This window comes from Anser cygnoides, chromosome 9 (genome assembly GCF_040182565.1).
Source record: "Anser cygnoides isolate HZ-2024a breed goose chromosome 9, Taihu_goose_T2T_genome, whole genome shotgun sequence".
NCBI classification, from domain to species: Eukaryota; Metazoa; Chordata; class Aves; order Anseriformes; family Anatidae; genus Anser; species Anser cygnoides.
Window position 1 is genome coordinate 9368603 of NC_089881.1, and position 12572 is coordinate 9381174.

At 44.2% G+C, this 12572-nt stretch overlaps 2 protein-coding genes and 1 long non-coding RNA gene across 3 annotated transcripts in view; 2 read left to right on the forward strand and 1 right to left on the reverse strand.

Moving 5' to 3' along the window:
* Positions 1 to 3: 3 nt before the first annotated feature.
* Positions 4 to 3797, reverse strand: LOC106040275 (uncharacterized). The gene is made up of 3 exons (XR_010833664.1): positions 2908 to 3797; positions 884 to 1047; positions 4 to 455 (listed from the first exon to the last, which is right to left on the reverse strand). It is a non-coding gene; the product is annotated as an uncharacterized lncRNA (long non-coding RNA).
* Positions 3798 to 3987: 190 nt separating this feature from the next.
* Positions 3988 to 7472, forward strand: POLR2D (RNA polymerase II subunit D). Its single transcript, XM_048063208.2, has 4 exons — positions 3988 to 4209; positions 5150 to 5330; positions 5847 to 5942; positions 6870 to 7472. Exons 1-4 carry the CDS (start codon positions 4137 to 4139, stop codon positions 6946 to 6948), a joined length of 429 nt encoding a protein of 142 aa, XP_047919165.1. The 5' UTR covers positions 3988 to 4136; the 3' UTR covers positions 6949 to 7472.
* Positions 7473 to 7840: 368 nt separating this feature from the next.
* Positions 7841 to 12572, forward strand: part of WDR33 (WD repeat domain 33) — a 68224-nt gene continuing 63492 nt past the window's right edge. The window contains exon 1 of the transcript XR_010833654.1: positions 7841 to 8016. The gene's annotated coding sequence lies outside the window, so the exon portion shown is untranslated. The remainder of the gene's footprint in view (positions 8017 to 12572) is intronic.

The window sequence follows — 12572 nt, forward strand, 5'->3', positions numbered from 1 at the left end:
ATGATACAGCAAAGAATCTTTGTATCCTCAGATAAAGTTCACTTGGCAATAACTCCGTTCATTGTCATGATGGTGAAATAAATACAGCACACGCAAGTTGAATTCTTTAGCATTCTACAAATCCTGGATTTCTAAATCTGACTTGGTTTTGGTCTTTTAAAATGAACTAGTGAAAAAAGATTATCTGTACTTTACAGGTTGTTGTCCTCAAGTGATCTTCAAAATAAAAAATAAAATTAAAAAGAAAACAAACATTTCTAGTTTCTTACTAAGTACTTTAATGGCTGCTTTGGGACAAGATCAACTGATTTTAGACACACACATGTTTTCTTGTACATACCTCTGACTTAAATGTTTTTCCATACATTTTCAGGCTACCGGTCATTTCTGTCGTATGGCAGACATGTAGTTAAAGATCCTATAGTTCACATTTGTGGTTGTTGGGAAATGCAGTCCTGGGTAACAGTGAAGAACAGATTAAGACCAACAACAAAAATAAATATATACCCTAAGAAGGAGTATAGTTTTGACTCAAATATGCGCAAGAAACTTAGTGACTTCAGGGCAACTCCAAAGCATAAAACTTAGCAATTATATTACCTTGGAAGATTTAAGTTAATGCAAAAACTTATTTACCTTAATTATACTTCTGATACTAGTAAATATACATTTCTTATGCACTATGAGGGCTGGGTTAAGAAGGAATCTGTAGCTAGCATGATTTCCAGGTGACTTGCAAATTTTGAAGTCAACCATAAAACTAGCATCCACGGTTGCCGTGTGCCCAGATATGCTATCAGTTATATCCTCTCAGCTTCTTTGTTAACTAGAATACAGTGACTTATTTTTGTATATTTTTAATGGCATATATGTTTTTCCTTACTTCATGGGGGGGGGGGGGGTCACATTTAATCAGTCAGACATCAAATCTTTGTCCAGTGTCTTTCATCAGAGGTTCTTGTACACATGCTTCTTTCTGTGACTGCAGTAACACTCAGCAGCTCACTGTGAAGATGAGGTCAGGCAGAAGCAAGTGTGTGCTTCATTCTAGAAGGAAATTACGGAAAGGTTAGGAGAAAGTTCTGTAAGATATTTCAAATGAACAACACTTGAGTATTTTTATTCCAAACATAAATTAGATGGGGGGGGGGAGCAGGAACGAAACTTATATTAAGAGCTATCTAATTGTGATGGAGAAATGCCATGCTCAAAGATAAAAATTAAAGCCAGGACTCTCCCATCTTTCCCATGTGACTCAATAAACTCTATTAATATGTATACTGATCTACGCATTGTGAGTATTGCTCTCAAAATGACTTACGGTACATAGAGCAGAAAAGTTCCTGAACTGTTTTTGCCACAATCCAGGAAAAGATGAGCTGTGAATATGTTTGCTGATCACTCTCAACACAGAAAGCCTGGAAGACCTTTGTTACATGTTCCTTCAAACAAGTATGTAATGCTACAAACTGACGGGTACCCAGATTGTTGACCCATCATTGTTTTTGTTGTCAGTGAGGCCACTTTTTTTTAACAGATTAATTCTGACATAAATTATGCATTATACAACCAGTTGACAGCATGTTTAGATATCATCATATATGTATTTAAAAATGAAACAAATCATGCAAAAGACAGTTTTGCGTTCAGAAGCTTATATTATTATTATTACTGGGTATTAATACAACTTTGTATTCCTTATATATTAGATGTATTCATGATATTATTATATATAATATTAAAAGGAGTAAAAAATAAGGTGAAATTATGTGAAAAAGTAAACTTGGATAGCTATACTTTAAAAACACATTAAAAAAACCACATGTAAATCTTGTGCAATGACTATGATAGCAGCTGTCATTCTAAGCAGGTGATGTTATCTCCACAACAATTTTGATCCTCTAGCACGTTAGAAATATAAATATTGATGACAATGAGATAAAGGTTTCAATATCCTAATCTTATCACTTCTAATAGATCAAAAGCTGCTTTCTTAATTAAAAAAAAAAAAAAGTTGGGGGCATTGACACGTCACACTAAATAGAAAATTATGGCTACAAAGCTTAAAAAAATAGCTAGGAAGATGAGCTTTATTTTGCTGGTGAGTCAGAAGGAAAGATCACAGAATACAGTTAAACTGATAATGGAACATCTGTGTTCCAAGTTCTTCCTACATTTTACCTCACAGAGATATTTAGCTAAACTTGTTTTGCTTTGATTGGTAAAGAGCTGTATTTGTTTAGTTAGTTGTTACTGGGTGTTTTCAAATTGAGGAAACTAAGAAATTACCATGGTAGGTCTATCTAACAAACCACTGTCTTATATCCTATCTCCAGCAATAGTCAATACTTTCTGCACTGGAATATGCAATAGCACACTCATGATAAACAAGATTTGTTCAACTTTTTTTTTTTTTTTTAATCAGTTCATTTTTAGGATGTGGATGGTCAACATGCCTGAAACTTCTTAAAGTCATTCACTTTGTTTTAATCTAGCGCATCTTACTTTTTATGCACATTTTTCAATCTAATTCATAAATGTCAAAACAGGCAGCAAGAGTAGGTGAGGAAGAAGCCATTGCTTTTTAAAAATAAAAAAGCCTAGTGCTCTGTTATGCATGGTTAGTTGCAGAGGCTGAACAGTATTTACTGTGGGTTTCTTTAAGTGCATTTTTAAAATTAAAAAAAAAAAAAAAAAGCCAGGGGAGTGGAGGAGAATCAGGTTCCATTCAGGAATGTTCTTATTTGTCTAACTCTTGAGACCGTAACCAAACACATCAGTGACAATGAACCTTTATCTTCCATGACCGCCCCTTTAGCTGTTTAGTTTTCATATACTTAAGTAGACCAGATCCTTGGGGGAAAACAAAGGTGAAATTCATAACCTAAGCCTCTGCAAGCTACCTACTGTTCTGAGAATCGTTATGTTCTGAGTAGGTGGGTTATTCAAGAAGCCGTCGGGATTCCAAGTGATTTTAAAGGCTTCTTTCCTCAATCTGGCATGGATTTCCTTGTTTTCTTGTAAACGTAATTGAAATTGTCTAATTTGCCAGATGTTCCCTGAGATATTTTTGTTCTATTGTCCTTGTTGTACCACTTAAGAAATTTCTATCAGTTTCTCTGCCATGCTTGAATATTGTTGGCAAATATTAAAGCTCAACGATTTGATCCTGTAAATATTTCTGTAGTTTACACTTAACATGTTCCTTTTCCCAGCACGCAAGACGCAGTTCACCTAGCATGGATGCAAGTTCATGAGAACAGGAGTGGTTTCAGGATAAATTCTCCAACAGTCTGATTTTGCCTTTCTTTAAGGGCGCAGGATGACATTGTAAGGTCTGGTAAGATGATTACTTTAAGAGTATTAAGCCTTCATGTGAGCTCTCTAAGGAAAGTACTACTCGGTAAGTTATTTTGTTGGCAGTCTTCCCATGACTAGTGTCAGGAGAAATATAACTGTTTTCAGCCTCCCTATCACCTTACGAGGTCTATAGTCTAGTTCTGGGTGGTCTGAAGACGGTGACCTCCCACCCAAAGCGTGCTATCAGTTCTCCTTCCTCCCCAACTCAGGTGTATTTAACACCGAGCTAGACAGAAATTCTGGTGTGGGTAGTTTTCCTAAGGAGATGGGTTGCTACACTTCTGGTGTCGCTGAAGCGGAACAGAGGCGCCCGTAGCTCCTGGCTGCGCTGCGCTGTGGGGTCAGGGGCTGAAGGTGCGTCTGTTGCCTCGGTGCTCCTCTGGGCAAACGCGTCCCGCTGCACCGCTTCTAACAGCGGGCCCGGCGCAGTTCTGAGCTCTCCAGCTATTTCCTGAACGACTGCGGGAGCGCAAGGACCGTTCACTCGCATGAGATACCAGCGCGGCTTCCTTCAGCGCTCACCCCACGCCTGCTCACTCGCGCCTCTGCTTTAGGCACCGGGAGATTTCGGGCCCCGAGCCCTAGCTCTGCCAGGCCGCCTATTTCCGGGTGACCCTCACCGCACGCTGCGCTCCGCGGGGCGCTGAGGGGCGCCGCTCCTCCCGGGCCTCGCCACCCCCTCAGCCGGGCCCGCCCCGCCCCGGCTCCCAGCGGCGGGGCCTCGGGGCGGCCGCGCCGCTTCCGCTCGCGGGGTTTCCGCTGCCGGGAGCGGGGCGATGGCGGCGGGCGGCGGCGACCCGCGCACGGCCGACGTGGAGGAGGACGCCTCGCAGCTCGTCTTCCCCAAGGGTGGGCGCCCGGCCGGGCCGCGCCGGGACGGGACGGGACGGGACGGGACGGGACGGGAGGGAGGCGGCGGCGGCGGGGGGCGGGGGGCGGGGGGCGGGAGGCGAGAGGGAGGCGAGCCCCTGGCTGTGACTTTTTATAATTTTTTTTCAGAAAATTATTCTGTGTAAATCCCAGAGCTGTATTTACTACTTAATGTCAGGGGGAGGGGTGTGCGTGCGTGCGTGCGTGTGTGTGTAGGAATGTCGTTCTGAAAGAGTTTTTTTTTTTTTTCCCCCCCCCCCCCCCCATGATTTTACTCTAAAATCGCCACCCTGCCCGTGGTCAGCCCAAGTTACTTCACCGCTCCGTGCTTAACAGGGGTTGCCAGGCCCTTTCGAGCCGTGCCCTGCCGCTGGGGGCTCTCACGAAAGGGTGCTAAGGGTGCCCTGGGATAGATGCCCCCTCTGGTTTTCTGATAGCACTAAATTTCAGTGGGTCGATCTATGTTTCAGGCTCGTTAAAAATGTTCAGCAGCGTTCCCGTTTACTTAAAAGCTCCTTAGAGGTCCTCCAAGACCGTAGGTGTCACTTGTGAATAATGCATTTCAAAACACTTTATGCCTAAACCGAGTCATACGCTACTGAAGTTCTGCCAAAAGTAGGTGAAAAAAACATCTTGCATAAGTGTGACAAACCAGGAGGCTGTGGCTGCAAAAGTAAAGTGTGTAATCGAAAACAACATTGGGTAGTCATGAAAAACAGAGTAATTTAAATTTATATTCATACCTATATATTTCAGAAATTATGTCCAGTCATTGGCAAAAGGGCTTGCACGATTACAGTGAAGCACAATGTTATTTCCTTATTTTCTAATGCTCAATTACATATAAAACTCCCATAAGTGGACTTTTTAATCCATGCTTTACCTGTTTTTATGTTGGTGTTCATTCATTCGAATGTAGAATTTGAAACTGCGGAAACTCTTCTAAATTCAGAAGTGCACATGCTTCTTGAGCATCGTAAGCAACAGAATGAGAGTGCAGAAGATGAGCAGGAGCTTTCTGAAGTCTTCATGAAAACTTTGAATTACACAGCGCGTTTCAGCCGCTTCAAAAACCGTGAAACCATTGCCAGTGTTCGTAGGTGAGTGGAAGAATTAGGATATAAGACTGTGTTGGTGAATTTGAAATGTAATATTGACGTTGTTTTGTATAAGTACAGTTTAGTGGTGCTTCCTGATTTGGACTCATAAATCTGAATCTTGTCTTTCTGGAAGGGTAAGACCTTTTATCATAATTCTTCATGTAGGGTTGTACTTGGTCTCAGTCCTGCCTTCTGAACTGCTTTGACAGCAGACTGACAGCAGATTTCAGTAAATGGGAGGCTTTTCTAGACTATTTGTAGTGTAATTCTGGGGGAAGTGGGGCTTCCCATGGTGGTGATTTTTTTTTCCTGTTAAATTATGTAATGTCTTTCTTTCTGGAATATAAAACCCAACAACAACAAAACAACAAAAACAAACAACCCCCCCAAAAACAAACAAACAAAAATTAATTCAGTGCCATAAGCATGGTAGTTCTTTGTTGTCTGTTTGGTTTGTGTTATGCCTCTTTATATTTCTGTCTTGTAATTTCACCAAGTTGTTGTCTTCCCTTACAGTTTGCTGCTCCAGAAAAAGCTCCATAAATTTGAATTGGCATGTTTGGCTAATTTGTGCCCTGAGACAGCTGAGGAAGCCAAAGCTTTGATTCCTAGGTGAGCATTTATATATTGCAAAAGGACTGCTTTATACTTTCTTGTGATCTAAAGGTAGCTACGGACAGATACCTTCTTTTCAATATGGCTCTGTTGATGGAGAAGCTTTCTGTCTCAGTCTTTCTTCACCTATTCATTGATCTGACAGTGAAGCAAACTTTCTAAGTATCCCTAACGCACTTGAGATAAAATTTACTGGAATGAGCCAATGGCTCAAATTGTGGCTCTCAGCCCACTCAGCTATGTGTTTTTTGTTTGTTTGTTTCTGTTGGAGCAAAGAACAGTTTCCCTGTTCTGTAATGTACAGGTGGGACATAAACTTCTTCCAGTATCATATTTTGATTTGTTACTTCGTGGCCTGAGAAAGAGGAGGAAATCAAACACTGATCTGAATCGCATTTTCTTCCTTGTATGCTAAGATTTCACAGGATAATAGAATCTTTCAGGTTGGAAAAGACCCATAAGATCATCAAGTCCAATCATCCACGTAACTACCAAGTCTACCACTAAACCATGTCCCTGAGTGCCACATCCACGTTTCTTAGATACCTCCAGGGGAAGAGACCTCATCACTTCCCTGGGCAGCCCATTCCAATGCCTAACCACCCCTTCTGGGAAGAAATTATTCCAAATGTCCCATCTAAACCTCCCTTGGTGCAACTTGAGGCTCTTCCCTTGCTTTCTTCATAGTCTGTACTGGCTGATGAGCATGAGGCTAAGTGGGCTTCATTTAGAGGTCTGTTTAAGCCAGCATCTGGGTTGCCTTTTTGATACAATGATTCGAAATCATTCAGCAGAAAGTTCTGGAAAGGATGCAGTTCTCTCACCTACAGAGAGGGCATTGCATGGGTATCTGAAATGAATATAGAGGGTAGCGGGGAGACTACTTCAAAAACCTTTAATAAACCCTCGTTTTTTATCTTGCAGCCTGGAGGGCCGATTTGAAGATGAGGAATTACAGCAGATTCTTGATGACATTCAGACTAAACGCAGCTTCCAGTACTAAGGTTAACGCTCAACCCTTCCGTATAAGGCAGAAAAATCTGAGAGCTTTGGTTGTTTCTCAGCCCTCTGTACCAATCCAGCTCCCGGACTGAGTAAGGGAGTTGTGGATAAAGGGTACTCCAGCACCGGCACGTGCAGACGTTCTCGAACTAGGGATGAGTTTAGTCCTCTTGGTTTGTTCCATGTGTGTTTGGTTAAGGACTCCTGTATTGTGAGGGCCAAAGAACCTGAAAAGTCTGAGTGGCTCAAGTATTTGTTTCTTCCATGCCCCTCTCCCTGATTTGGGATTGTTCTGTGTGTTTCTGCTTTTTGGCAGAAATGTAGATGTGACTTTTTTTTTTTTTTGTGAACTTCCAAAAGAGATGGGGACGCTGCTTCTTGACTCGTGGAGACCTGACTCTTGGAAGATTGAGGGACAGGCAGAGTCAGTTTCTTTTTTAATCGTTCGATCGGGATGGTGGAATTTTACAGCTTCCGTAATTTTGTATTGCTGTTCAGTGTAAATTAAAAGACATTTCTAATTAACGTCCCGTGTTTTGTGAACGTTGGATGCGTGTCCTGGTTTTATTACGAGGGCCTTTTCAATAAACACTAGCATGGAAGGAGGAAAAAAAATGCTTTCGGGTGGGAGCAGCGGTGACGGGGGGTAAGATGGCCGCGGCGCGGCCCCGCTGCAGACAGGGCGCAGAGCGCGCGCCGGGCGGGGCCGTCCCGTCATGGCTGCGCGACCCTGCCCCGCCGCCGCCCCACGTGACCCGAGGCGCGGGGCCACCGGCCGCTCAGTGCGCGCGCGCGCGCCGCTTGGCGCCTCCACCCGCGCGGGGAAGGAGCGAGGGGGCGGGGCGCCCGTCTTCCGGCACGTCTGGCGCCGCCGCGCATGCGCAGTCGCCGCGGCCTCTCGCGCCGCCGTGCGTCTTGACGTAGCGCGCGTGCACCGCCCCCGTCGCTGGTGGGGGCAGGAAGATGGCGGCAGGCCGCGGCGGGGGCGCGTGAGGCGGTGGCGGGACGGGAACGGGGACGGACTGGACGGGACCGGACGGGACGGGACGGACGCGACGCCGGCGGGACGGTGAGTGCGGCTCCGGGGCTCGGGGGCGGGCCGCCGGCGGTGCCCAACGGCTGGGAGCGCGGCTCTTCCGCCATGTTTAGGCCGCGGCCCAGGCGTGGGGAAGGGGCCGAGCCCCCGGGCGCGGCGCTGAGGGCGGCGGGCAGGGCACGGCAGGGCAGGGCAGGGCGGCCAGGGGGTTTCCGGGGCCTGTTGTCGGGACCGGGGGGCGGGCGGCTGGGCCTCTCTCGCCTGCTGCCCGGCGTCCGCCCCGCGCCTCGCACGGCTCTCGTGGGCCTGCCTCTTCTTGGTTCCCCCTCCCGCCCCCCCCCCCGTTTTTTTTCTTCTTTAAGCATTGCTGTTTCTTCTTCAGCCTTAGATTTGAGGCTTGGCGTCAGGCTGTGACCGCTTGGAGACGCGGGTTAAACAGCCCAGGCCTCTGCGGGCTGGGTAAAGCCCCAGGTGGCAGGCACTTTGTGACTCTGGAAGGGAGGGTGGGCTCGGTAAGTGTGTGGTGGCACATTCTGTCAGTAATTTGCCAGTCCGAATGAGTAGTAAACATAGGTGACCTCTTGAAGTAAATGCTAAAAACTGCTTTTCTTTTTTCAACCAGAGACAACTCACTAAACTTTGTACGTTCTTGAAAGTGGGTGTTAATTCTCTCTTGCTGTTAGATTCTTTTTTATAATTACATACTTGTATGCCTTGAAATACAGTATTTTACGGTGTTGATACTCATTTGAGTGCATCTGTCTTACAAAACTTGTCGTAGGTAAGTAGTTCTGTACTCTGCTGGTTTCGTACTTCATGAGATTCTTAATCACCATTTTTGAGCAGCAGTTGGGAATCTGTTTTTCTGTGTAGCTGTTAGTCCCTCATCCTTATTGCAACCGGTGTTTATGCTTTTATACTTTTCCTAACTCAGAAACGCTTCTGTGCTTCCTGTAGGAAAGGCACTACCACATCCACATCTGTCAGAAAGCTTGCAGTATGTAGACAATACTGTATGAAAATACTCGGGGTTTCTTCTTCCTGACTTATTTGTCAGCAAAATTGACTTTTAATTCTGAGCAGTTCGCTACAATTTTCTCATATCATCTGCAGTATAACAATACATAAAATATCTTTAAAAATCTAGTTCTTAACATCTTATTCAGTTATGCTATAGTATTCCTAAGGGGAAGCTCTGAAACTGTGATGAAAATACATTTTATTTAAACACACTCAGCTTAGTAAGAACAACTTGTTGTGCCTTTTGATTGATTTGCTGTTAGCATTTTGGGAGTTCCCTGCCCACCTGCTCCACACTTTAGAAGCTGGGCTTGACTTAATCTGCGGGCATTTGACTGTTTCAGAAATTGATGGAGTTAATCAGATTAAGGGCATCAATTTTGAGGAAGAAAAAATACTGACAGATCACGGAGGGGCATCACTTTGAGCTGCACAGAACGTTATGTGAAAATAACTAGTGCACGTTTGTACTGGAACCATAGGATGGGTTGGGTTGGGTTGGAAGGGACCTCAAAGCCCACCTGGCTCCAGCCCCCTGCCCTGGGCAGGGCCCCCTCCCCCTCCCCCCAGCCCCGTGCAGCCTGGCCTTTGGCACTGCCAGGGATGGGGCAGCCACAGCTGCTCTGGGCAGCCTGGGCCAGTATCTAAACAGCATTTAATCTAATAAGAAACTCTTAGAGTTGATGAAACATTTTAACTCTTTGTAGTATCTGACACTAAAAGTTTGCCTCGGTTACATGAAGCCTCGGTCCTTCACTGGATCCTTGCTCTTTCAAGTTGTAAAAGAGTGTCAGCCAAAAAGCAGCAGTACACATTGCTGTGTTTAAAACATGGGAATTGGAAAATTTCTCATCGTTTTTTTTGTTCCTGTTAGCAGCAGACCAGCACAGGAAGTAATAACGTGATCATAAATTAAGCTTGAAATGTAGGTAGTTTTTGACAGCAAAAAGAGGCTTTGATCAAAGGAGATGAGAAAGTTTCTGTTTTGTTTCCGTCCCTGGCAGATGTCTTAGTCTTCTGAGTGACGTGAAAAAAAATAGGGAGAATACTTGATTGTGTAGGGACGTGAAAAGAAGACAGTTTAACTTTTCACTGAGATAGTTCGGAGCAAAATATTTCACTTGTTGCATCTGCTAGCTGCAGGGTTGATATCTAGGGAATTTCTGTAGTTTGTTCATTAAAACTGAAACAGAAAATAGTTAGAGTCTTGCCCAGATGTTACTCTAGCTTATATTTTCAGGAAGCTAGTCATGTCTTTGTGCAGGAATATTCAAAAAGCAAGTTGGAAAACTGTCTGTAGTGTGTCTGTGAATTTTCCCAAGTTTGTTGTTGATTTGCCATATTTTTCTTGCTGTTATCGTATCATTTTGTTAATGGAAATTTAATGTAAAGTAAAAACACAGGTGTGCAGTTTGGCATAGTTAATGAAAAAAATTCATTGACAACTAAACTGCAGTTAAAATGAATGTTGCTAGAGCTTAATAATGGGGCACGGATATGGTAAAGGTCTTCTAAAAGATTAAAACCTTAACATTGCTTAAGTTTTCTTCTGTCACCTAGAGAATCTGTGGAAGTGAGAGCAGAGAAGTAGACTTCTGATAACTAAGCAGTTCTTGGTTTTATGTTACTCACTTCACTTCAGCGTTGAAAACCCATGGTCCCAGGCTTCTAGAGTGACGCAAAACGTACCTGCAGTCCGTTCTTGCCCACTGGTGTTTAGAAACGACACTTGCTGGAATGCCACTTCTGGTTCAACCTGCTCTCCGCATTCTGGCTGGGTGGACCAGTCATTCTGTTGTGAAACTTGAAATGGGATACCAACTATATATTTACCAGGAAAGAAAGCAAGCCAGTCTCTCTTGTGCGGTATTACTTTTGATAACACCTTTGGTATAAAGACACTGCACGCACTGTGATGGGAAGTACTGATTAAAATGTTTTTTTGTTTTGTGGTAGGGTAATATAAATTGACGTTTATAGTGGGGAAGGGTAAGGCCTGAGTGTGTTTAAGCATAGTAGGAGCTTGCATTTTTGTGGAGGTTGTGATTAGAAATGTTGTCAAGTCTTCCAGCCCTTCATTGCTGTTTTTTTCATTATTATTTTTTTTTAATTTCAAGTTTCTTGCTTTTGTCTAAAGGGGACTTGGTCTACAGAAAAAAAAAAAACAAACAACCAAAAAGCTAACCACCACGCCCAGACAGTCGTACCTCTGAATGGCTTAAGCATAAGTCTGGACATATGACTTGAAACCTATGAAGTTTGTTATTACTAAGTTCACAGAATCACAGAATATTTTGGGTTGGAAGGGACCTCAAAGCCCACTTGGTTCCAGCCCCTTGCCCCCAGCCCCACCTGGCCTGGCCTTGGGCACTGCCAGGGATGGGGCACCCACAGCTGCTCAGGGCAGCCTGGGCCAGGGCCTCACCGCCCTCAGAGGGAAGAATTTCTTCCATAAATCGAACCTAAACCTACCCGTTTTAGTTTAAGGCCATTACTCCTTGTCTTATCGCTACGTCCCCTATCAGAGTCCCTCCCCAGCTCTCCTGTAGCCCCCTTCAGGCACTGGCAGGCCGCTGTGAGGTCTCCCGGGAGCCTTCTCTTCTCCAGGCTGAACAACCCTAACTCCCTCAGCCTGTCTTTGTAGGAGAGGTGCTCCAGCCCCTTGATCATCTTCGTGGCCCTCCTCTGGCCTCATTCTAATGCTTCTGTGTCCTTTTTGTGCTGGGGCCCCAGAGCTGAGCACAGGCTCCAGGTGGGGTCTCACAGAAGCAGAGCAGAGGGGCACAATCCCCTCCCTCGCCCTGCTGGCTGCGCTGCTGCTGGTTCAGCCCAGGGTACAGGTGACTTTCTGGGCTGAAAGCACACATCGCTGGCTCACATAGAGCTTCTTGTCAGCCAAAGTTGATGCATTCCCTCAAGCTGTTTTATGGTTTTGGTATAGTTCCTTCTTATTTTAGAGTCAGCACAGTTATTTGTAATGCGTTCTCTGAATATGGAGGGATACTGGGGATCAAATCATTTTATGCTTTGAAAGGGAGCTACTTGGTACTGTTACTGTTTCCCTCCAACAATGCTACTCCGCCTCACATTATACAAAGAAATACGATTCTGTGTAGCAAGAATGGCCCTGATCTACAAAGAGCATGTAGATGGTCTTTACTAATAAAATAAAATAAAAATCTCATGTTCATAAAGGTACCTTGTTGTTCAGGAAGAATAAATGCTAACTTCCACAATATGGGAAAACCTACTAATAATGAATTGTACTGAGGAAGTTACAACAAAATCTTGCCAGGAATTGGGTTTTTTTGTTCTAAGCAGTTTCAGTAGCTGTTATTTTTATCAAAATTTCTCTCCTGCAGGAAGAAAGACTTACCGTACAGTATTAAACTTCACTGATGAATAACCCTGGTAAAACTTGTTATACACACATATTGTTTAATTACATGGAAGTGTTCATATACATGCATATAATACAAAAATTGATTTTTCATATTTTTCAGTCATAAATGAAATAATTTCTTCCTCTCTGGGTGCTTGCATACTGCAACAAGTAACCTTGGTACATT

Excerpts from the sequence above, each read along its gene's own strand:
- POLR2D (XM_048063208.2), top strand. The coding sequence starts at position 4,137 with ATGGCGGCGGGCGGCGGCGACCCGCGCACGGCCGACGTGGAGGAGGAC. Across the intron at positions 4,210-5,149 it reads GCAGCTCGTCTTCCCCAAGG|AATTTGAAACTGCGGAAACT; the intron begins GTGGGCGCCCGG and ends ATTCGAATGTAG. Across the intron at positions 5,331-5,846 it reads ACCATTGCCAGTGTTCGTAG|TTTGCTGCTCCAGAAAAAGC; the intron begins GTGAGTGGAAGA and ends CTTCCCTTACAG.